We start from the raw sequence: 22,885 nt of genomic DNA on the forward strand, positions 1-22,885 counted from the left end.
AGACTCTAAGTTCTTCTAGGGAGTTTGCACACTTTACCACTGTTTGCTGACCTTTCAGCCCTTCACATGGCTCCATTTTTCCAGCCCAGGGCAAAACACAGCAAAATACATGTCCCAAAAGAAACAACTTACAGGCTTAAATGTTTCAGGCTCAGGGAAATATTTTGTATTCCTGTGCAACCAGTAAGGCGATGCCATCAGCAAGTCACCAGGTGGAATGACAAAATTCTAAATGAGAAACACAAATCATCAGCAAAGGAATACATAACTGCAAGCCCAATTGGCTACCAGAATGTCTTGTCGAATAAAAATTGTGCGAGGGAGGGAAATCCTGGCATGATGTGCAGAATATTTCATCTTACTCCCATTGAAGCCAATGGCAAAATTCTCATTGACTTTAGTTGCAGTGGGATTAACCATACATGTTCTTGTTAGTGTTACTATAGTGAAGTGTGGACTAAAGACTACCTGTAAACAGGGCTCAAGTCCTGCTGGAAGGCTCCCGAATGCCATTCTGGCACTTTTTTGCAGGGGCTGTAACAGTATTGCAGTACTATCACTTACTGAAAATATCAGAAGTGTGTTCTGGCACTTCTTCTTTCAGGACTGAAGCGTTGCTGACAGGAGACATCCCTGTCTTAAGTGACTAATTAAAAGTCAAACAAAACAGTAGTAGAAAACAAGGGGATTTTTTTAAAGACCTCCTTGACTTAAGGAAAAGTGGACAAATAATTCATGCATCCTCCTGTCTTTTGAAATGTGTCCAGTATTTTCATCAAGAACCAGCAATGTGTATTCACTGTTTTATACCCTTTTACGAGTAGACTGTAAACTCTTCCAGGCAGTTTGCACACTTTTGAGGACTTCAATAGCTCAGACATAGGTGAGAGGTTTATCGCAGGAGTGGGTGGGTGAGATTCTGTGGCCTGCGTTGTGCAGGAGGTCAGACTAGGTGATCATAATGGTCCCTTCTGACATTAATATCTATGAATCTACTTTACCACTGTACAGAATCTCAGGCCCCTGGCATGCTATACAAATAATACCATAACATACTCTCCTTTTGTGTGGCTGAGTCACCTTAACAATGAAGCTGATGCTGGTTAGGAGGTATGGAGTAGGTCTGAGGATATAATGAATACAAAAAATATAGAATGTGTGCATCTCGGGGCCATCTTGTTTGTACTTGTCAAGTAACAGCACTTCACACAATGGGATCCTTGATTGGCATTCCTACACGCTACCGTAATTAGAGCTGAGTGAATAAGGGTTTTTTCCATTTGCTGGCAATTCCAAAAATAATTTGGGGGAGAACTTTTTGAAAAACTAGGAAACAACAGGGCAGATGAAATTCAATGCTGATAAATGCAAAGTAATGTACATTGGAAAACATAATCCCAATTATACATACAAAATGATGGGGTCTAACTAAACTGCTAACACTCAAGAAAGAGATTTAGGGGTCATTGTGGATACTTCTCTGAAAACATCCACTCCATGTGCAGCAGCAGTCAAAAAAGTGAACAGAATGTTTGAAACTATCCCTTTCCTAATGGTTCCTATTTTATTATCTATCATAATGCCACTATCTAAAGCCACGGTAGGCCCACATTTTGAATACTGCCCGCAGTTCTAGTTGCCCCATCTCAAAAAAGATATATTAGAATTGGAAAAAGGTACAGAGAAGGGCAACAAAAATGATTATGGGTATGCAACAGTTTCCATAGGAGGAGAGATTAAGAAGACTGGGACTGGTCAGTTTAGAAAATGGACAACTAAGGGGGGATATGATAGGGCTCTAAAATCATGAATGGTGTAGAGAAAGTGAATAAGGAAGTGTTATCTACCCCTTCACATAACACAAGAACAAGGGTCACCCAACAAAATTAATAGGCAGAAGGTTTAAAACAAACAAAAGGAAGAACTTCACCACACAATGTACAGTCAACCTATAGTTGCCAGGGAATGTTGTGAAGGTCAAAGGTGTAACTGGACTCAAAAAAGAATTAGATAAGTCAGGGAGGATAGGTTCATCAACTACTATTAGCCAAGATAGTCAGGGATGCAACCCCATACTCTTGGTGTCCCTAAGCGTCTGACTTCCAGATTCTGGGATTGGATGACAGGCAAGGGATCACTCAATAATTGCCTCATTCTGTTAATTCTCTCTGAAGCATCGGGCACTGGACACTGTCGAAAGGCAGGATACTGGGCCATTGGTCTGACCTAGTATGGCTGTTCTTACATTCAGCAGATTGAAAAGTTTGAAAAAAAAATTGGAGTCAGGTCAAAACAAATTCAAATTTTTGGCTTGTTTCACCATGACCCATTTTTGTCAGATTTTTTTTTTTAAACTACAGCAGTGTTCTAAATAATGGGCTTGACAATCTGAATGAACTGGTGACATCTATTTCCAGAAGATTTACTCAAATAAATTGGTTAGTCTCTAAGGTGCCACAAGTACTCCTTTTCTTTTTAAGAAAATACAAAGTCCATTTAAAATAATACAACACCTGAACTTTTAGTGGCTTCATTGCTTTCCTTATGATTGAACCGGGGGCCACTAGCCGTAAGGCTTCCAAAATACACAGCTTAATTGATGGAAGTTTCTTAAGGTTGTCTTCAAAGACTTCAATCCTAGCTTCACCTGCTGAAACAAGGTGGCATGACACAGATACAGTAGTACATCAGCCCCCTTTCAATTTAGAAAATTTCAAATCAGAATGGGAGTGATTTGAACCCACTTTGTACTCATGGGTGGGGAGAAGGGATATTTCACCTTGGTGCTGAGATCACTTTGCATTGGGGTACCTGGCCCAAACCAGAAATAATGACCCACTGCGGCTATCCCATTCCCTTGTTTGAGTTTAGTACCGCAAGGGTCCTATTAACTTCAGTAAGGCTGAAGCTCACAGAAATCCCTGAAAGTCCATGGAAAAGTCATGGAACAGCACACATGAAAGAAATGTCATTTAGTTGAAGATATTACACAAATATAAAGGCCAAATCATTAGAGGCTAAATCCAGAAATATTTACCCTGATGTTACTCAGGCCCAGATCCTGAGAAGTATTTAGGTGTCTCATTCCCATTGAAATCAAGGAAAGTAAGGCACCTAAAGACTTTTCAGGATCTGGGCCTCAAGACCTTATTCAGGCAAACTCCCAAAAAAGCCAGTGGCCAAACACGCATGGACTTCAGTGGGATCAGGCTGAGTAACGACAGAGCAAAAACTGAGTGAGGGTTTTGGTCGTATGTTAACTGTGGTTTTACTTTCTGTTCTGTACCACTGCAGTCACTTATTTCTGGTTTATTACCTGCTTTGCCATAAACAGAAACTATGTCCTCCATGATGTTCTTGTAAACAGAAGGGTTGGATAGTATAAATGCCAGGGTCCAAAAGGCACCCTAAAGAGAAACAAAAATTACCTCCGCGATATTAAATTCTGGTAAATTAAAACTAGGTCACTATAATGGATCAGAGCCTGCTTACCTTACTCACATGAGTAATCCCCATCTAGTTAACCAGGCAAGTGAGTAAGGTGGGCAGAGTTGGTAATGCAATTAAATATAACGTTATTGAAAACGTTTTAAAAGAAAACACTGTAAGTTACGGACCTGGTTTTCAGAGGAGTTGAGAACCCACAGCCCCTTTTACCTTCCCCTGGATTAGTGAGAGGCCAGCACCTGTGAAAATCAGGCATTCAATGTCTACAAATGAGCAAAAGAAGAGGAATTGGCAGCTAGAACGGTGTTTTCACAACAAAGCACCACGTCACTTATCTGGATTCATAAGGTTGAGATGATAAACTATTGCAGAGAACCAGAGCCTGGTTTCAGATGAACCTGGGGTGGGGCGGGGGCGGTTTATGGAGTATTTCACAGTTTTTTATGGTTTCAGTGTGATATGAGCTGAAATGCAGCAGTTTGCTCTGAGCTTTGTGGGCTGCACAAATGCAGAACTCAAAACAGAACTCAAGTGATGCAAAAGCACAGGAAACAAAATCAAATAGAGGGGCCAGATTCTCCGATTTGCTAAAACTATTTGGGGATGCTCCTCTGACAGGGTTAGCAAGGTTTATGGCTGCTTTACATTACTGGAATGGTGTAAAGCAGCCAGAGAGCTCTGGTGAATCTGTCCCACAATGTTCCCTTGTAACAGCGTGGCTTGGTCCTTTGAGACCTAGAAGCCTGGGGCCAGCCAAGCCTGACTACTGAAGAGGCATATTTGCCAGACACCAGGTGATTCCCCTATAAGAGCACCAGGAGCTACAGTGAGTGAGAGAGGCTGCTGCAGGAAAGTCCAAGAATGGAAATTGAGGCTGGGAACTGGAAAGCAACCTCTGTCCATGAGCAGGTGCTCAGGCGGCAGCTGACCCTGTTACAGCCTTGTAAAATGAAACTGCCAAGTTCTTGCACAGATCTGTGGATAGCAAAACTAGGTCCCATTCCTGCTCTCATTTAAATCAATAGCTTTACTGTCACCAGCTTCAACAGAAGCAGTTCATAGGTCCTGAATCCAATTAGGAAAGGCACCTACTCCAACACATCTATTTCAAATGAGAAGATTGCTTGTACCTTCCAAAACTACTGATGGGCGTGAACCAAACAGCCCCAAACAAAATCCCAATTCAAGTATGAATTTTCTATATGGCTCCAGTCTTTAAGGGGTTTAACCAAAACTGAGAATCCAACCACCATTGAAGGTTAAGCTATTAGAAATATATATCTAATTGTAAGCAGAGTCAGGATGAGCTCCACCCTGACATCTGGTGGTGAGGTGTGGCAAGTTGTGGAAAAGAACTTCAAGGGCTGATCTCATTTGCATAGGCACACCCACCCCACCTAGAATGAGGCCATAGCTGCCCAAATGGTCACTTTGGCTGCTGTGAGATCCCCAGTGTCTCTGTTATTGGGGCAGGAAGAATAAATTGTTATTACCCTGATTATGGGAATCAAGGAGAGTGGAACTGTACTTGGCCTTTTGTATGATGGAGGGACTCACCATCAACTAAGTAGCACTCGCTAGGCAAGGGACATGGGTTCCAAAACTGTGTGAATTGAGAGAGGTTTAAGACAGGTATTAGTACCTGGTGGTGGGGGCCCCCTTTGTGAAGGCCTGAAACACCAATTACATCTCTATTTCTGTCGCCTGTGGAATGTCAGAGCTAATTTTGGGTCTATTAAGAGTCTTGCTACAGGTACTGTGCTGAGTTCACTTTGGCCTTATGGAGCACCAGCACTCAAGGCTCCCACTACTATGAGCTGAAATCACCAAGCACTGTGTCAAGTAGTAGGGAGCCGGAAGATCTAGAGTGCAGTGGTGCTGTTTGTGGATAGGCTGGCAGAGTGTTCATGAGATAGTGAGCTGTGCAGAGTGGAGCTGTTTGTGAGACAGCGGAGCCCTGTGGGGCAGTCAGCTTTAGGACATGTAAGGTGGCCCTTACCTCTTCCCCCCCCCCCCAGGCATAATTTTACCCAGACTGGGGAGTAACACTCTGCTGATGAACTTTTGAACTCTGGGGCTGGATTTTTTGGACTTTGGCTGATTTTTGGATTGCTAGACTCAAGAGACATTTGGGTTGTGGGACTCAAGAACCTGAGGGAAAGGATGTGGCCCAATTTGCTGGGGTGGGTCTTTGCTCATGGTTTGGTTAATGAACACTACTTGTGGTGGTTTCCCAATTTAATGCTGATATCATTTACCTCATGTTATTAAAGATTCTCTGCTACACCGAGACTCTGTGCTTGCAAGAGGGGAACTATTGCCTCTTTGAGGCACCCAGGGGGTGTGTAAGATTTTCTCTGGTCACTGGGTGGGGGGTCGAGCCAGTTTTGCATTTGCTTTGATGAGAGGGAACCCCTGTGTACTGAACCCGGCCCTTGCTGCTATCAACTTGGCCTGGCAGAAGGGTTACATAATTAAAGACCCAATTACAGCCCAGCTCAGAGATGGATTCCCCTTGTATTATCTATTTAATTCCTGAGGGTGTGTACACCTAGCAACCAGATAAGAATAGTTTCAATACCTACATAAACAGACACTGATACCAAAAAGGAGAGAATAAGCAGCAATCCTTCCCAACAGGTGCTTAACTATCTACATTCTCTAATCTCCAAGAGACACGGGATGGAAATGTTATGAGCTGGATGAAATCTTGTTAGGGGTTGAATTAAAACCTCATTGAGATTGGTGGATGGAATGTATCCTTCAATTAACATAAGTACAAGGCTAAATTAATCATATGCCCCCATGTAAAACAAAAGGATTATATGATGCTGCCCAGAAGTTTTGGATGGTGTGGGGGGGGTGGGCTTTGGGCTGAATTTTGTTTTGGGTAAGGGCATGCATGCGATGCAGTGTGCCTGAAGAAATCCAAGCAGAAGTCTGTAAGCATGGCATGGCCCTGGAAGAAGCTAGAGAGAGAGCTTTTTGGGTCTGGTGTTGGCTAAAAAGACCTGAGTTTGAAGAAGCAGAACCTTGTACATTCCTTCAGATAAACAAGATTGTATCCAAGAAAATACCAGACTCCATCATCAATTTTTACTCCCAGCTGGAACATCCCCAGGGCCCGGAACTTTGACTAGTCATTTGGGTCAAAAAGGGGTAACAGAAAAATAGTGGCTGCTTTCAGTGAGGCTTTCACAACACCGACCAATGTGTCGTGCGAGAGCCTGAGCATACACGGAAACATCTTCCATGTGCTGCCACTACTAAGCCCAGTGAGCAGGCCACGTTGTACATTCTTTTTATACTAGCCATTCTGATGGCAGGCAGCATGTTGTTCTGCTGTGTGAGGCACTCTGCATAAGATGCAGAACGAGATTTTCAAGTTCGTGATCTATGGTGCCACCTCTGATGTGGTGGAAAAATTGTGAGATGCCAGCAGCATCCTCCCTTCCTTGGTGTCAGCACTAACAATGCATTATGCAGTGCTCTTCAGCTATGGGTGGTGGGTATCAGAGGCTGAGGGAGGCTGTGCCTCCCCAAACAGCCTGGAGTGGCTCTGCCCACACTCCACCCCTAGGCCCCTTCCTGCAGTTCCTTCCTGGTTCCTGCTCTTCCACGCCCCAGACTGACTAGGGCTGGGGCGGCTGGCGTGCCGCCGGGATTTGGGGTAAGTGGGGTTGTTGCTGCGCTGCCTGCCCGGTACTCCGGGGCTGGGGTTGGGGGCCTGTCTGGAGCTCCAGGGCTGGGGGCAGCCTGGGGCAGGGGGTGCGCTGGGCTCCTGCAGGAGAGATGGGGCAGAAGAGGATGGCAAGGGTTGGGGCCGTGGGCAGAAGGGGAGGCGCCAGAGGCTAGCCTCCCACAACAGTCAGTTCACTGGCCGCCCATCTCTTCAGAAGTGTTAGCACCATCAAAAGGTAGGGGGAAAAGTGCCAAGAACACTGGCCTGTCTCTTAGCAATAGTAAAGAGTCAGGTCTTGCCTTCACAGCACACAGATTTTCTGTTGCAGCTGTGTCTGGTTGGGGACCAGGGACCGCCTGGGAGATTTCCCTGTTGCCTGTGAGCCAGTTAGACCCTGCTCTACCAGGGGCAGTTGGAGAAGTGCTGAGTGTTTCCTGTGCACAAGCTGCCTGGCAACCTTTACTTCTTTGTGCCTGTTACTGGCTGTTGAATGTGGAAGGTGCCACGAAGAAAATAATTTGGGGAAAAAATTTTCCTTTTCCTTATCAATACTGAATTTGAATTCCTTTGTATCAGTTGCTGATGCCTGGTCTACACTCGAAAATTAGGTCAGCATAACTACGTCACTCATGGGTGTGAAAAATCCACAACCCTGAGCAGTGTAGTTAAGCCGACCTAAGTCCCCATGCAGACAGCACTAGGTTGACAGAAGAATTCTTCCATTGACCGAGCTACCGCCTCTCGGGGAGGTTTATTACCTGCGCTGACAGGAGAATCCCTCCCATCAGGGTAGGTAGTGTCTACACTGAAATACTACGCAGTGCTGCTGTAGCATTTTTCGTGTAGACAAGCCCTCAATCCCTCTGAGTGAACATATTACAAGCTTTTCACTCCTTAATAAATCTTCCAGATATTGACCGTTATTTTTTCCTGTCTTTTCCCAACAAATTGGAGATGCGAGAAAGCATTTCTCAGATAGTGTACTTACCAAAATAGCATTAACTTGGGAAGCCCAGAACAAGAGCAGCAAATAACCGGAAGCTTCATTTCCATGCAAATTGTCCAGGAGATGCTGTATTAGTGTCTCTCATAAACAAGAGAATGAATATGCATGTTAAAGGTCGTCTAAAAGAATAGTTTGCTAACATACTCTGCCTACAGGATGATCACATTAATTTATTGAAGAAAAAAGTCCTATTACTTAACAGTCCCGGGTCTGAGGCTAGAACCCTTTTCCCCCTCCCTCCTGTTCGGCTTGAGTTTTGTTAACATTCCAAAGGGTGGTATTTATTAAATTGGAGAGACCACTCACTCCAGGGCATATCCTGCACAATTCTCCTTCCCTTTCATGAGTACAGGAATAATAATCAAATCATACAGAATTCCAACCAAAGCAACAAAACTTGGTAGGTGGAATTATGGTCAAGCAACATTAAATTCATGTAATTGAAGCTGGTCAGAGCTGACTTTTCTCCTATAGAGGTAGCAGAGAATTCTATCCCTTTAAGTTTTCAGACCCTTCAGTCTTACAAAAGTGTCAGCTTGAGCACCCTAAAATGGAGGCACCCAAAATCACTAGTCATTTTTAAAAATCTTGGCCCATGTCCATAACTTAGCCTCTATACCAATGGTAACCTGGCAGTTTATAAAAAAAAAATTTTTTGGTAGGTTTACCTTAGAGCCACTTTCTGAAGATTTGTCTTTCTTTATATCTGTTGCAATCCTTTCAAATACATTAAGTAACCAAGTTTTGGATTTACCCCAGTTCCTGTCAGAGGATGAGATAAATGGAAATGGATTTTAAATACACCTTAAGGAACAATTTATGAAGCATAAAACTCACCTTAAAAAAAATTCAGGTATCTGGGACCCAACTTCCAATCCTTCATCAAAATTCTGAAAATGCCTTTCAAACTCCCCAGTTGTTGGACAGAAGTTTTTCCCAAACAGGGTTTTCATTACTGCTGGACACATGATATGCCTGTGAAAACAGAAGGTTAAAAGTAATTCATTCAAGCATTTTTTAAGGCAAGAATGTAATCTTTTTGATTAGCAGTATAAGAATATTTAAGAGTGACTCTGGTGAGAAAAGTGACTATGTAAAATGGAACCTTCTCACTCGGCAGATCTGATGCTTGACAATAATAGAATCGGATCTGCTGACTTGAAATACATTAACAACTTTTCACTTCTATAAGCCCTGCAGAACCAACACTGCCATGGGAAAGTAAGCTAGATTCCATTCTGGTTCACAAATCAGTCAGGGTGAAATTGGCTCCAGAGGGTCAGCACAGAGGGCCTTGCATCACATCAGTCCCCATTAAGCCCCAAAAATCAGTCTTATGTGGGACTTCGGTGAGACACAGAATTTTGTGCTGACCCTCAACACAGATGAATTTCACCCACAATAAATAAATATTTACGTGTTTAATAAACATACTGGATATCTGTGCATTAGAGCTGGATTGTAAATCTACGAACCTTACTAGGTCATTGAGATCCTCAGTTCCTTCTTTGCCCAAATGCTCCACGTGCTCATGGAATTCTTTACACAGAGTCTCAGAGAACTGATGCAGGTTAGAGGAACTCAGTTGTTGTATCATCAATTTGAAGAACATGCTTCGGTTCTGATGAAAGCTTTCTTTGGAGATTGAAACTTAAATAGAAAATAAACAGCATGTTTTGGAAGCCAGCAAGTTAATTCCCCATCCACCCACCAAAGCAGATGGTGAGGGAAAATGTAAGGAACTCAGCTATTATAGACCAGTCAGCCTAACTTTGATATCTGGAAAGATACTAGAACAAATTATTAAACAATCAATTTGTAAGCACCTAGAAGGCAACAGGGTGAATAAGTCAGTCAACATGAATTATCAAGAACAAATCAGGCCAGATCAACCTAATTTCTTTCTTTCACAGGTTTACTGGCCTCTTGGATGGGGAGAAGCTGATGTGATATATCTTGATGTTAGTAAGGCTTTTGACACAGTCTCACATAATATTCTCACAAGAAAACAAGGGAAATGTGGTCTAAGGGAAATTGCTGTGAGGTGGGTGCACAACTGGCTGAAAAATCATACTCTTAGAGTAATTATCAATGATTTACTGTCAAACTGGGAGGATGTATCTAGTGGGATTCCACAGGGGTTTGTCCTGTCTGCCACTAGTCAATATTTTCATGAATGACTTGGATAATGGAACAGAAAGTATGCTTATAAAATTTGTGGATGACATGAAACTGGGAAGGGCTGCAAGCACTTTGGAGGACAGCATTAGAATTCAAAATGACCTTGACAAATTGGAGAATAGCTCTGAAATGAGCAAGATGAAATTCAATAAAGACAAGTGCACAGTACTTCATTTAGAAAGGAAAACTCAAATGCACAAATATAAAATGAGGAATAACTGGCTGGGTGGTAATACTACAGAAAAGGATCTGGGGGTTATAGTGGATTACCAACTAAATATGAGCCAACAATATGATGCAGTTGCAAAAAAAGCTAATATCATTCTGCAGTGTATTAACAGGAGTGTCCTATGTAAGGCACAGGAGGTAATTGTCCTGCTCTACTAAGCTCTGGTGAGGCCTTAGCTGGAGTATTGTGTCCAGTTTTGGGTGCCACACTTTAAGAAAAATATGGACAAATTAGAGTCTAGAAACCCTGACTTACAAGGAAAGGTTAAAAAAAACCTGAGCATGTTCCGTCCTGAGAAAACATGACTGGGGGCTAGGGGGCCTGATAAGTCTTCAAATATGTTAACGGCTGTTATAAAGAGGATGGTGATCAATTGTTCTCCATGTCCACTGAAGACAGGACAAGAAGTAATAGGCTTAATCTGCAGCAAGGGAAATTTAGGTTAGATATTAGGGAAATCTTTTTATCTATAATATTAATAAAGTACTGGGATAGTTTGCCAAGAGAGATTGTGGAGTCCCCATCATTGAAGGTTTTTAAGAACAGGTTAGACAAACACCTGTCAATGATGGCATAGGTATATTTGGTCCTGCCTCAGCATGGGAGGATGGACTAAATGACCTTTTGAGGTTCCCTACATTTCTAGGATTCTATAACGAGCGCTCAAAAGGTTAAATCCACTCCATGTAGAGGACTAGAACAAAGCTCATTGGCAAACTGTGTCCTCTGTTTTTCAACATCTAACATTACATCTACACTGCAATAAAAGACCCAAGGCATGGTTGCAGCAGGCTACAGGTCAGCAGACTTGGGCTTGCAAGGCTATAAAACATCAACATCTAAAAATGCTTCAGAGTCTGGGCTCCAGCCTGAGCCCAAATGTCTACACTACAGTTTTATAACCCTGTCAGCAGACCTGGGCTTTGAGACTCAGTGCTGCAAGTTTTTTATCGCAGTGTAGATGTACCCCATGAGGCCTTGATTGAGATTTTGGGCACTACTAAAATAATGGGTCAGAAGCCAATGGAGATATGCCAATTTACATCAGCCAAGAATCTAGCCCAGTATTTCTGTGTACTGGATTCTTCTCCCTAAATTTGTGACTTGACCTTGGATCCAAATAAGCTTCTTAATCTTGATATGTGACTAAATTTGAGGTCTACATAAGAGAATATCCTGTACCCGTGTGTTGGAGGGCTTGCTGCACCGCTTCATCCAAATCTGCTTCTTTAGACCTCAGAAATTCAAGAACATCCTCTGTCTCAGTCACAAAGGTGAATCGATTTCCCAGAAGGTACACGGTGAACACTGGTCCATACTAGTACAAATAATAATAAAAAATCCTGACAAATATTGTTGTAGTATTAGTGTATTTTACAGAAGACCAAGATATTTTCCATAACTTCTGCAGCAATTGCCAATTAATCAAGAGTTAAAACCCACTTTAAATGGACACTATCAAGATGAAAATTATGAGCCTGATTCAGCACTCTGTTATTACAGTTTTACATAATAAAACATGGTGTTAAAGCATTATGGGGCCAGATATTTTAGAAGTTGGCCTTGTTTTTGTAATTTAGGTCATTTAGATGCCTAAATAGCAGACTGCATCCACAGATAATTGAGTGCAAAATAATGTCCACAGAAACATGATAGTGTTAACTCTATTGAATGGAACATTTTGTGTGTGAACATTTTCAGTGGAGTTGCACCAATGTAAAAGTGGCTTATTCAGAACCGGCTCTGCAAAGCAAGCACGTGCTTGTGGCGGCACAATTCCAGGGGCACCATTCCGGCCACCTTTTTTTGGCGGGGGGGCAGTTGCGCTCTCGGAGCTTGGGGCGGCAAATTTTTTGCTTGGGGCAGCAAAAAACCTAGAGCCGGCCCTGGGTTTAATGGAATGGAGAATATTTAAAACCAGTTCTTACCCATTAAAACAACAAGGAGTCCGGTGGTACCGTAAAGACTAACAGATTTATTTGGGCATAAGCTTTCGTGGGTAAAAAACCCGCTTCTTCAGATGCATGGAGTTCTTACTCATGTTATTACTAGTAATGGGGTTTTGAATCAGCCCAGAATGCTTTGGGTTTACCTTCTACATTTCCAGGGATAATGCAATAAGTCATGTAAGTTTCACTATTTGGTTTTCCTGTACTAGCACAATGCAGTTGTGTTTTGATTTCCAGCACTGGACAATATGAATTGACCACATTTATACAGAGAAAGACCTGTTTTCAAAACATCCTCCTACACTGTGGGCACAATGATGAATTTGCATTTAAATGCAGGTGTAAAGCTTTAGGCATGATTAAATTGAACCAGCAGATGTACTCATCTGGAAGCCTACTTAACTGACTGCATCCATAAACCAGAGTTAGGTATTTAAATGGGTCCAATTGTGAGAACAATTTAATTTGCACTCAGAATTTTGGGCCAACAATATTTGAGACTTGGATTGAGGGCTAACTTAAAACAAAAGTTTAAAAGGCCAAAATAGCTCAAATTACACATTGCTACAACTATTAGGATACATTTTCAGCCTGATTTTAATGAGGCCTGTTTTTATGGACACTATTTTCCTTTCACAATTATTTGTAATGCAATCTGCTACTTTGGCCTCTAAATAACCTAAATTGCAAAAACAAGGCTGACTTCTAAAAATCTGGCCTCCTAATGTTTTAATAACATCAGGTGTTTTTATTCTATCAATGTATACAGTACTGTAAGGTATGACACTAATACAAATACAAACTAATACAAAGCTTCTGGGATCTGCTACTTGGACTTTCTGAGACTTCAGACAAGGATGTCAATTAAGAGGATAGTTGTTGTGATTTAAATACTTCTCAGCTAGCTGGTGAATTGTATTAATCAACTCCTTTCACATAAACTGCTGAATGTAACAATTTTCATTCACTGCATAACTGGACAGGATTTGACGTGACCCATAAGAACTTCTGTAGACAGATTTCAGAGCAAGAACAGAGTCTTCACCCAAATCTGCCTGCATTCTTATGCAGAGTTTGAGTTCTGTAAGAGAAGATCCCCTCTCCTGTGGAACTCTGCTGGACATGGAGAGAAACTCTCTCTTTCTTGTGGTGATCCTGAGCTCCACAGGAAAAAAAAATCTCTAATAGAAAAATTCAGTGGAGGGGAGAGGAGGAGTTGTGTCAGCATACAGAACATTACGTGTGATTATATTATATCCTGCAAAGTTTGGGTGAGGCACAAAGTGGAGCATATAGACGGGGTTGTGGTTGGTGGCAACAGTCCCCAGAGAAGACGAGTAGGGGGTCATGTGTGGTTAAGTGCTCCCCCCCACCCCCGACTGCCCTGTGAGGTTGGGGAGGGAAAGGGTCTCTGTCCTCCCGCTGCGCCTGACCCCCGGCATGCTCGGCCCCTATCCCTGGCAGCCGGGCCCGGGCGGAGAATGGAGGGGGCGGGACCAGCCGTTCCTCGTGTTGGGCGCTCTGGGTCGCCTTGTGAGAACCTCGCTGGGAGCAGCAGTCCGCTCCCTGCCTGGGCCCGGCTGCCAGAGACAGGGGCTGAGCGAGCCAGAGTCCCCTCTCCCCCTCCCCCCCAAGTGTGTTTCCGGCTCGCTCGTCCCCTGTTCTGGGAGTGGGCTGCCGCCAGGCTCTCTCGGGCAGCTGCTGCACTGCACAGAGCAGTGACCCGGAGCCGCCTGCTTCAGCCGCATGAGAAGCGGCTCTGCTCCTCGCCCGGCTGCCAGGGAGAGCGGCCAAACGTGCTGGGGTGGGAGGTGCAGCAGGAGAAGGACGGAGGTAACGTGGACTGGGGAGAGCGCGGCAGCAGGCTGGGTGTAGGACAGGAGAGTGGGGTCGCTGGGCGGAGAAGACACATGGGGCGACCATGTGTCCTCCCCTTTAGATTGTGTCCCCCCCAGTATGCGGGGGGGAAACGAGTCATCTATGACTGACCCCCTGACTTCTAGCTAGGCAAATCTAAGGATGTGATGCCACTGGAAGATTTTATAAAGTCTGCCCAAATGGCTTCTAAGTTGGTCAGAAAACAGAATTTCTGTCCAGTGGGAAATTCCAACGTGTTGCAGGGGGAAAAATCATCCCAAATCAGAACAAACAGTTGAAAGCTCAAAATATTTTATGGAATGGAAATTTCAAACTATTTCAATTTGGAAACATTGCAAAGACCTTATCAAAAGTTTTCATTTTGATAATATTGAAACATTACACTACTAAATATAATATATGCATGTGCAATTTAAATAAGTATAATAACATGAAAGTTTTTTAAAAAATAAATTAAAAGTCTAAACGAAATGAGAATTAGAGCTGAACTAAACAAGAATGTCAAAATGAAGTGAAACAATAAAGTCAAAATAAAATACTGTATTCTGATTTTGACAGTTTCAAATGTTTTCTGGTCAAAATGTCAATAAAAATTGACATGTTACCTCAAAAAAAATTGATGTTGTTGGGGACACTGGGGCATGGCCACTAGGTAACTCGAGGGGATGGAAGACCACGAGTGTCGATGAAGCCCCCTCGCACTAGGCCCAAGTGTCCTTGCCCCCCTTTTTTCACCCTTTTTTTCATTTGCGTACACCTTAAAAATTTCAAATGGATGTGTGGACCCCTTTGGAAATCTTAAACATAATTGGCAGACCCCCAAGGGTTTGTGGACCCCAGGTTGAAAACCACTGTTTTATGATAATGACAACCTATTGCGGACCCTTTAGACACAGTCTACAGACTCCGTGGGGTCCGCAGACCACAGGCTGAAAATCACTGCTGTACGGGAAAAGGAAGCTGTTTCAAAGCCTGGTCTGTAAGATCAGCGGGAAGGGGAGCCTTGTATTCTTCTCAGCATTAATAACTATAGGCTTAAAAACAAAGTATAGAAATTAGAATAGAAAAGCTCAGCTAATGGTATAAATTTAAATGGTCAAAAATCAGGAAATGCAAAAATGAAAGTTAAATATTCAACTTGAAGTCTTCTTTCTTTTGCTTATACATTACAACACAATCTTCAGTTACATGGTAGTATCCCATTTCTCCAATAATACATTACTTATTCACACAGTTATGTCTACCAGCTTATTACCTTGATTCTGGCTTGTTCTATAAACTTCAGAGGCGCTTTCCCAAACTGAAATGCAGCTCCAAACCAAGGGATCCAACCACGGATAAAAGGTGGGGAATTTGGATTTTTTGGCTGAAACAAAAAATACATGATAATAATAAGTCCAAGGACTAAAGACAAGATGGCAGTAACATCTATGTCCATTTCCTCCCCAACACCTATGACTGATGATTCAGAGAAATGTTGCTGTTGATTCCAAACTGGCTTCTGCTGCTGCTTCTGCGGCTCCCTTAATGATATATTGTAGTATTTATATAGCGCACATGGGTGTACGCAGGGCTGTACACAGGGCAAATGTGCTGAATATATCTGAACTGAAGAACTGTTTTGTATAGGATAAATGAAGAATGGGGTGTGGCTGTTACTTAGCACATGTAATGGAGTGGGTGAGTATGTGAAAAATGTTTGTGGCATAAAAGAGAAGGGTTGGTTGATCATTAATTCAGAAATTCTCCTAGTTGTAATTGGGTTAGAAGAAGACATAATACTAGGTGTGGATGCAGGACGGATATAGCTTGATGCAAAGCTCATTGGTGTCAATGGAGAGATTCCCTTTGAGTTCAGTGTGCCTTAGATCAGGTCCAAGGGAGAAGCTAATAGTAGTATGGGTGTAGAAGGAAAAATGTGTAGGCATGTAATGAGTTTTGTAGCCCGGGCAATGACGATGAAGAGCTTGGATTTGATGTGGAAGCTGGCGAAGTAAGCTAGAGCAAATAGAGGAAGGGTGGCCAGTGGTTAGACTGAGTTGGAAGAGCCAGGTTCAGTTCCCAGCCCTCTCACAGACTTCCTCTATGACCTTAGGAAATTTACTCAGTCTCTTTGTGCCTCAATTCCCCATCTCTAGCATGGGAATAATAGCATTTCCCCACCTCACTGGGGAAGGTAAATGTATTGACGGTAAATGTATTAAAAATGGTGAGGTACTAAGATACAATGGTGATGGAGGCCACATAAGTACCATAAAGAGATAAGGTCAGAATGACAGGAGAGGAAGATGATTGTGTCAACCCTGTTTTGGATAGACTAGACTGGGGAGTATAGAAAGGGGGCTATAGCCGTCAACATGAGAGATGAACAGGGATAGAGAATAAAGGACAAACTTTAGATTCATAGTTTTTTTTTTTTTTTTTTTTTAAGGCTGGAAGGAACTATTAGATCATCTAATCTGATTTTCTGTATATTACATGTCATAACATTTCACCCCATTACCTGTACTGAGCCCTGTATTTAGAGATATTGATGTTGACGTTGGCAGCAGGAAGTATAAATTAGATAAGAATTTGGCACTATGCGTTTATCACTCTGAGATACTTTGGGTTGAGGAGTTTTTTTTTTTTTTTTTGTCTGTACAAAAGAGAGAAAAATGTCCTTTAGGAAATCTCAGCAAACAAGGTGTCAAATTAACTTTAGTGGGATTGCTATTCAGGTAAGTGGATGCATCTTCAACAGGACAGCAGAGGAGAATCAAAATGAACTCTTACAAGTACATCAAAATACTGTACACAGAGCAACACTTGAGCCGCAGAGTAATGATTACAGTCTACAATAAAACATTGCAAAATACATCACAGCATCCCTTTGACACGACTAACCTTTTGCTAGTTTCATTTGGCACTGCAGTGGGATTCAGCTCTCCCTGAAGTCATTTACAAACTCCCAGGGAATTCAGTGGGTGAAGGATTGGGCCAGAGTTTTTAAAACTACTTCCTTTAGTGTATACCCCTTTGAGTAGCAAAAATGTAATATTCACATTACAGCTTTTAGCACACTTTTGATCTATGTAAAGCAAGGGGCTTTGCAGAACAGACAGGCAATACAATCTTTGCCCTGAAGCCACCACTGTAGCAAACACTTATACTTTTCACATGTAAGTAGATCCATTGTGTTCAGTGGGACTATGCATGTGCAAAGCTCCTAATATATGTAAGTGCATGCAGGAACTGGGTGTAAGGGCAAACCGGCACATTTGTTCTTTCTCCCATGCTGCCCCTCATGCTCAGGAGAAGCTCACTGTAAACATCCGTAAAACTTACTTGTCCTCCTTCAAAACCCCTTTAACTCTCCTTTGTCGTGATCCCTACCAACGGTTAGGCTGCTGGAGTGCTGAGATCACAGCCTATCATGCTGGCCAATACTGTCTCACTTGTTTCCTTGTACTCCCCAACTGTCTGGATCCATCTGTTGTCTCTGCCTTATACTTAGATTGTAAGCTCTTCAGGACAGGGACTGTCTTTTTGCTCTATGTGTGTACAACACCTAGCACAATGGAGTCCTGGTCCATAACTAGGTTCCTAGGCTGGCTGGCCGGACTACGATAAATACAAATGATAAATAATAATACCATTATTATTCTCTCACTTTGATGTGGAGTAACCTCTTATCCACCCATGTAATTCCAGTGATATGAAATACAGGTTCATCATAGTAAGGGGTGTAGAAGGAGGCTGGTAGGAGCCACAACCTAATGTCATCAGAATGTTTTATTTAACCAAAGGCATGTAATTGCAAAAGGGTGGATTCTCCACAGTGCTTCTATGGCAGGAGAGGATGCAAAGCAAGGAGAACTCAGCTGGGGGCATAGAAAGGGAGAAGCAATTCCATGGCATGCCCCCTTTCTGGCTCCCTTGTATCATTTCTGCAAGGCAGGGCTGCCCCATTTTGGAAACAGGAAGGGGTGCCAGTGGAACTAGACGTCTTATGCTTTCTGTAGCATGCTTACTTCTTGGGAGGCAGCATGGTGAAGTGCGAGGATGTAGCTGTGAGTGTTGGATGCCCTGAGTTGTTTTCCTGGTTCTAATACTGACTTGCTGTGTCACCTTGGGCAATTCACTCACCCGCTCCGTGCCTCAGCTTCCCCATCTTTAAAATACAAATAGTAATGCTTATACTTCTGTGTAAAGTACTTTCAGATCTATGGCTGTGAAGTGCCATTTAAATGCAAAGTATGGTTGTTTATTGTTTTGCAGGTCTCCATTATAGAGTTTAGTCCAACAGTGTTGTCAACTCTTGTTAGTTTTTTCATGAGCCTCGCAATTTTGGGTGTTTTTATTGAAGCCCCAGCTCCTGGATCGGGGCACCATTTAGGAAGGGAAGGGGGGACCTGGCCCCCACCCCTAAGTTTTGTACCACATTATAATTTTACAAACAGGGTGGTGCAAGGGGGGATTTGCAGGGACTATAGCCACCTGAAAATTTGTCTCAGCCCCCACCTGTAGCACCCCTCCCAGAGCTGGTTGCTCAGCCAGCAGCCGCCACTCTCCGGTTGCCCAGCTCCTGTCACCCTGGCAGTCTCCTCTTCCCTGGGAAGCTGATCCACGGCTGGTGCAGCACTAGAGGAGCTCATCTGATGCTAGAGGTGGCTGTGCCCGAGTGGGTCTCTGCTGAGCTAGGGAGGTGGGGACAGATGCCTGACTGTGCATGTTCCTCTGACTCAGGAGTAGGAGCTGCTGCTACTGCTGTACTGAACAAGTGTTCAGACTCCTACATGCTTGGCTTAAAGAGACAGTGTGCTCAGGGCCAGCTCACAACATTTTGGCACCTGAGGTGGGGAGCTCAAATGATGCGCCCATGCTCCCTCGCTTGGGCCAAAACTTTGAAAGGTCTCAATTCTGCCTTCTTCCTGTTCTAATCCTCTCATGGTACTGCTCTTCTACCTACCCCAATAAAAGAGAACTAACAACTTAAAATGCCTTGTTCAAAAATTTTAAGTAACACTTAACTTTCAAATGCCTGAACAGCAAATGTAACTTTGTTATACCAATAAAATAAAAACCAGCAAGATCTTATTAAAGGGGAAAAGGCAAAATACCACATTTATTGTGGATACAGAAAGAATCATAGTAAGCCGTTAGTTATAGCTAGAACATTCCATTCAATCTCATATTTATTCACACATTCATTCACACACACACACACACACACACACAGGTTCTGCAAGGTTGTTATCATAGTTACCAGCCTTAGAGTTGCTCATGCCAAGCCACTGGCCAGGTGGCCTGGACATGAGGAGGGAGCAGGGCCTTGTCAGATGCTCATCTGATGCTCCTGGAAGTTGGTTTGCAGAATCAGACCCCAAAGTTCTCACTTTCTAGAGTCCATTTTTATAGGAATTTCTTCCTATGCCAGTCTATGGGAATTGCTTCATCATGCTGTTGCTGAATCAATCAGCAGAAAGCACATTCCTGACGGCTCCGTGCTGCTAGATGTTATCTTGTTCTTTGGTTCTCCCATTCTTGAGGCGGTTGGGTGGATTCCAGTCTGCCCTCCGGGGGGTCCTCTGGTTATTTCCACTTGACGCCTTCTTCAGCTGATGAACACTGGATTCTTAGGCTGGCACCTCCCTGATCATTCAGTTATTATCCACACCAAGCATCCATCCACATACATCCTCTATTTCTATTTTAATCACAATTGTTAATACAACAAAAGCGCGGGGAGTCTCTGGGTGCTGTTTCTGTTGTTACAGAGTATTGCTTTGAGAACAGACTCTGTCTTAAAATGTACTAAGGCAATTAGCAGCTTGCAAGTTTCACACATAGAGGAAGAGAAACAGTACCAAAAACCAAGAGACCTCTTAATTAGTAATAGCCTGGAATTTAAACCATGGGGAATCAAACTCATTTGTGATTTTAATACAGAACTTCTTTAATATGATCCAACAACTTTTCTTGTCTGCATAGTAAACACTGGCATTTTTATCTGTTTGAATAATCAAAGTGGTGCTTTCGGTGCCTTCTTGGTTGTAAAGATTTGAACTGCTTCCTGAAGGTCCACAGTCTGGCCCAGCTCATGCTCTATTGAGATGGTTGCAAGGCCGACCAGCCTCTCCTGTGTCATTGTGGAGTGTAGATGTGTTTTTATTAGCTTCAGCTTGGAGAAGCTGCGTTCTCCACTGGCAACTGTTACAGGAAGTGTTAGACGTATACGCAGAGCAAAAAAAAGCATTTGGAAAGAGGGTGGTCATCTTATTTGTGCACCTACATTCCAGAACAGCCTTTGGAGTTGATCCCTGCTGAAATGCATCTTGAAAGGACTTTCAGTTCATCACCTAAATCACTCGCATCAATATAGCACATGTCATCATGGGTCAACACTGTCTCTAGTGCCTTGCATTGCTGGTGTAGGTCTTCTTCAGGTATAGTGAGGAGTTTTGGAATATCATACAACATCCCAAATATACCGCTGTGTTCCTTGAGCTGCATGAAACGTTCCTCAAGTGACTGTATTGCACAATCTAGCACCTGGTTAAAGAATTCAACTTTGAATTGTTGTTTGGGGTCTCTTATGGGATTATCCCATGCCTCGTAATCAAAATGCCGTCTTCTTCGGTGACGCTTGTATTCTTGAACGGGTGGGAAAATAGCTTCAGTATGAAGTTCCTCTGCCAGCTTCTATGCACTCTTCAGAATGTTTTGAAATCCCTCATCTGACCAGTAAGACTGTAGGTATGACTTTGCTTTGTCCAGTTGTTCCATTGCTCCAGCTATATCAAGGTCAACACCTTGGAGTCTCTTGCTTACAACATTTATTTCAAACAGTATGTTATGCCATAACACTAAGCCACACAGAAATTTGAAGTTATGTATGTTTCTGGTGATTCTATTTCCCTCTGCCACTGTTCTCCCACAAATAGTTCCTGTCATAGCATTATCCTCCATAACGGCAACTATAGCATCATCTATCTTCCCAATTTGGTGTTTGATAGGCTTTATCGCCTCTGTCAAGGTTCCTCCCCCACTCTGAACTCTAGGGTACAGATGTGGGGACCTGCATGAAAAACCTCCTAAGCTTATCTTTACCAGCTTAGGTCAAAACTTCCCCAAGGTACAAAATATTCCACCCTTTGTCCTTGGATTGGCCGCTACCATCACCAAACTAATACTGGTTACTGGGGAAGAGCTGTTTGGACACGTCCTTCCCCCCAAAATACTTCCCAAAACCTTGCACCCCACTTCCTGGACAAGGTTTGGTAAAAAGCCCCACCAGTTTGCCTAGGTGACTACAGACCCAGACCCTTGGATCTTAAGAACAATGAACAATCCTCCCAACACTTGCACCCCCCCTTTCCTGGGAAATGTTGGATAAAAAGCCTCACCAATTTGCATAGGTGACCACAGACCCAAACCCTTGGATCTGAGAACAATGAAAAAGCATTCAGTTTTCTTACAAGAAGACTTTTAATAAAAATAGAAGTAAATAGAAATAAAGAAATCCCCCCTGTAAAATCAGGATGGTAGATACCTTACAGGGTAATTAGATTCAAAACATAGAGAACCCCTCTAGGCAAAACCTTAAGTTACAAAAAAGATTCACAGACAGAAATAGTTATTCTATTCAGCACAGTTCTTTTCTCAGCCATTTAAAGAAATCATAATCTAACACGTACCTAGCTAGATTACTTACTAAAAGTTCTAAGACTCCATTCCTGGTCTATCCCCGGCAAAGACAGAATATAGACAGACACACAGACCCTTTGTTTCTCTCCCTCCTCCCAGCTTTTGAAAGTATCTTGTCTCCTCATTGGTCATTTTGGTCAGGTGCCAGGGAGGTTACCTTTAGCTTCTTAACCCTTTACAGGTGAGAGGAGCTTTTCCCTGGCCAGGAGGGATTTTAAAGGGGTTTACCTTTCCCTTTATATTTATGACAGCCTCCATTCGACTTTTCCATCGTGTGGCACTCAGTGGTTTTAGTGTCAGGAGGATGTTCTCAGATGTTGCTTCAAAATTTGCCATCGATGAGTTGATGCAGAGAAATATACATAGATGCTTTGAATTACATTAAACAATTCAGCAGCCTCTCTAGAAGCTGATGCTGCATCACTGACCACCAAGTTCAATGAATAAGAACTGCATGGGACAAAAAAACCTCGAGGCTTTAACTCTCGGATCCGTGTCTGCACTCTTCTGTTCTTTCCTCTCATGTTGACACATTATCGTAGCCCTGACCTCACATGTCATCTATCGCAATTCCCATATCTTCCAGCTTTTTAAGAAGCACATTTTTCATACCAGCTCCTGTAGTATCATCAAGGTCAATAAATTCTAGAAAATGCTTTCTGACAGTCACCATTGCAGGGACATTTTCACTAGGTTCTGCTGTTCTTACAAAATGCACCATTAAAGTCATTTGTTCCTGTGACAGGTTTCGAGCCCCTAGGGGGCGATGGAGAGCTATGGCCCCACTGGCAGGCCTTAGTCACACCTTTCGGGCACTGGGGAAT

The 22,885-nt window shown here is 42.9% G+C and overlaps 2 protein-coding genes across 3 annotated transcripts in view; one reads left to right on the forward strand and one right to left on the reverse strand.

Annotated features, from left to right (window-relative positions):
- CYP39A1 (cytochrome P450 family 39 subfamily A member 1) overlaps positions 1-15,810 on the reverse strand; it is a gene marked incomplete at its 5' end in the record, with an annotated part of 79,923 nt that extends 64,113 nt beyond the window's left edge. Inside the window, 9 exons of the mRNA XM_084624259.1 lie at positions 133-228; positions 2,514-2,650; positions 3,317-3,407; positions 8,118-8,213; positions 8,804-8,897; positions 8,973-9,110; positions 9,611-9,785; positions 11,728-11,863; positions 15,628-15,810. Coding sequence (XP_084480385.1) covers positions 133-228; positions 2,514-2,650; positions 3,317-3,407; positions 8,118-8,213; positions 8,804-8,897; positions 8,973-9,110; positions 9,611-9,785; positions 11,728-11,863; positions 15,628-15,810 — 1,146 coding nt within the window. The remainder of the gene's footprint in view (positions 1-132; positions 229-2,513; positions 2,651-3,316; positions 3,408-8,117; positions 8,214-8,803; positions 8,898-8,972; positions 9,111-9,610; positions 9,786-11,727; positions 11,864-15,627) is intronic.
- SLC25A27 (solute carrier family 25 member 27) overlaps positions 14,085-22,885 on the forward strand; it is a 41,704-nt gene continuing 32,903 nt past the window's right edge. The window contains exon 1 of one of the 2 annotated variants that reach the window (XM_084623632.1): positions 14,085-14,327. The gene's annotated coding sequence lies outside the window, so the exon portion shown is untranslated. Of the gene's footprint in view, positions 14,328-15,626; positions 15,717-22,885 lie in introns of those variants that run through there. The other variant, XM_084623633.1, reaches the window with a different exon arrangement.

Source organism: Lepidochelys olivacea, assembly GCF_965140295.1.
Source record: "Lepidochelys olivacea isolate rLepOli2 genome assembly, chromosome: 3".
NCBI classification, from domain to species: Eukaryota; Metazoa; Chordata; order Testudines; family Cheloniidae; genus Lepidochelys; species Lepidochelys olivacea.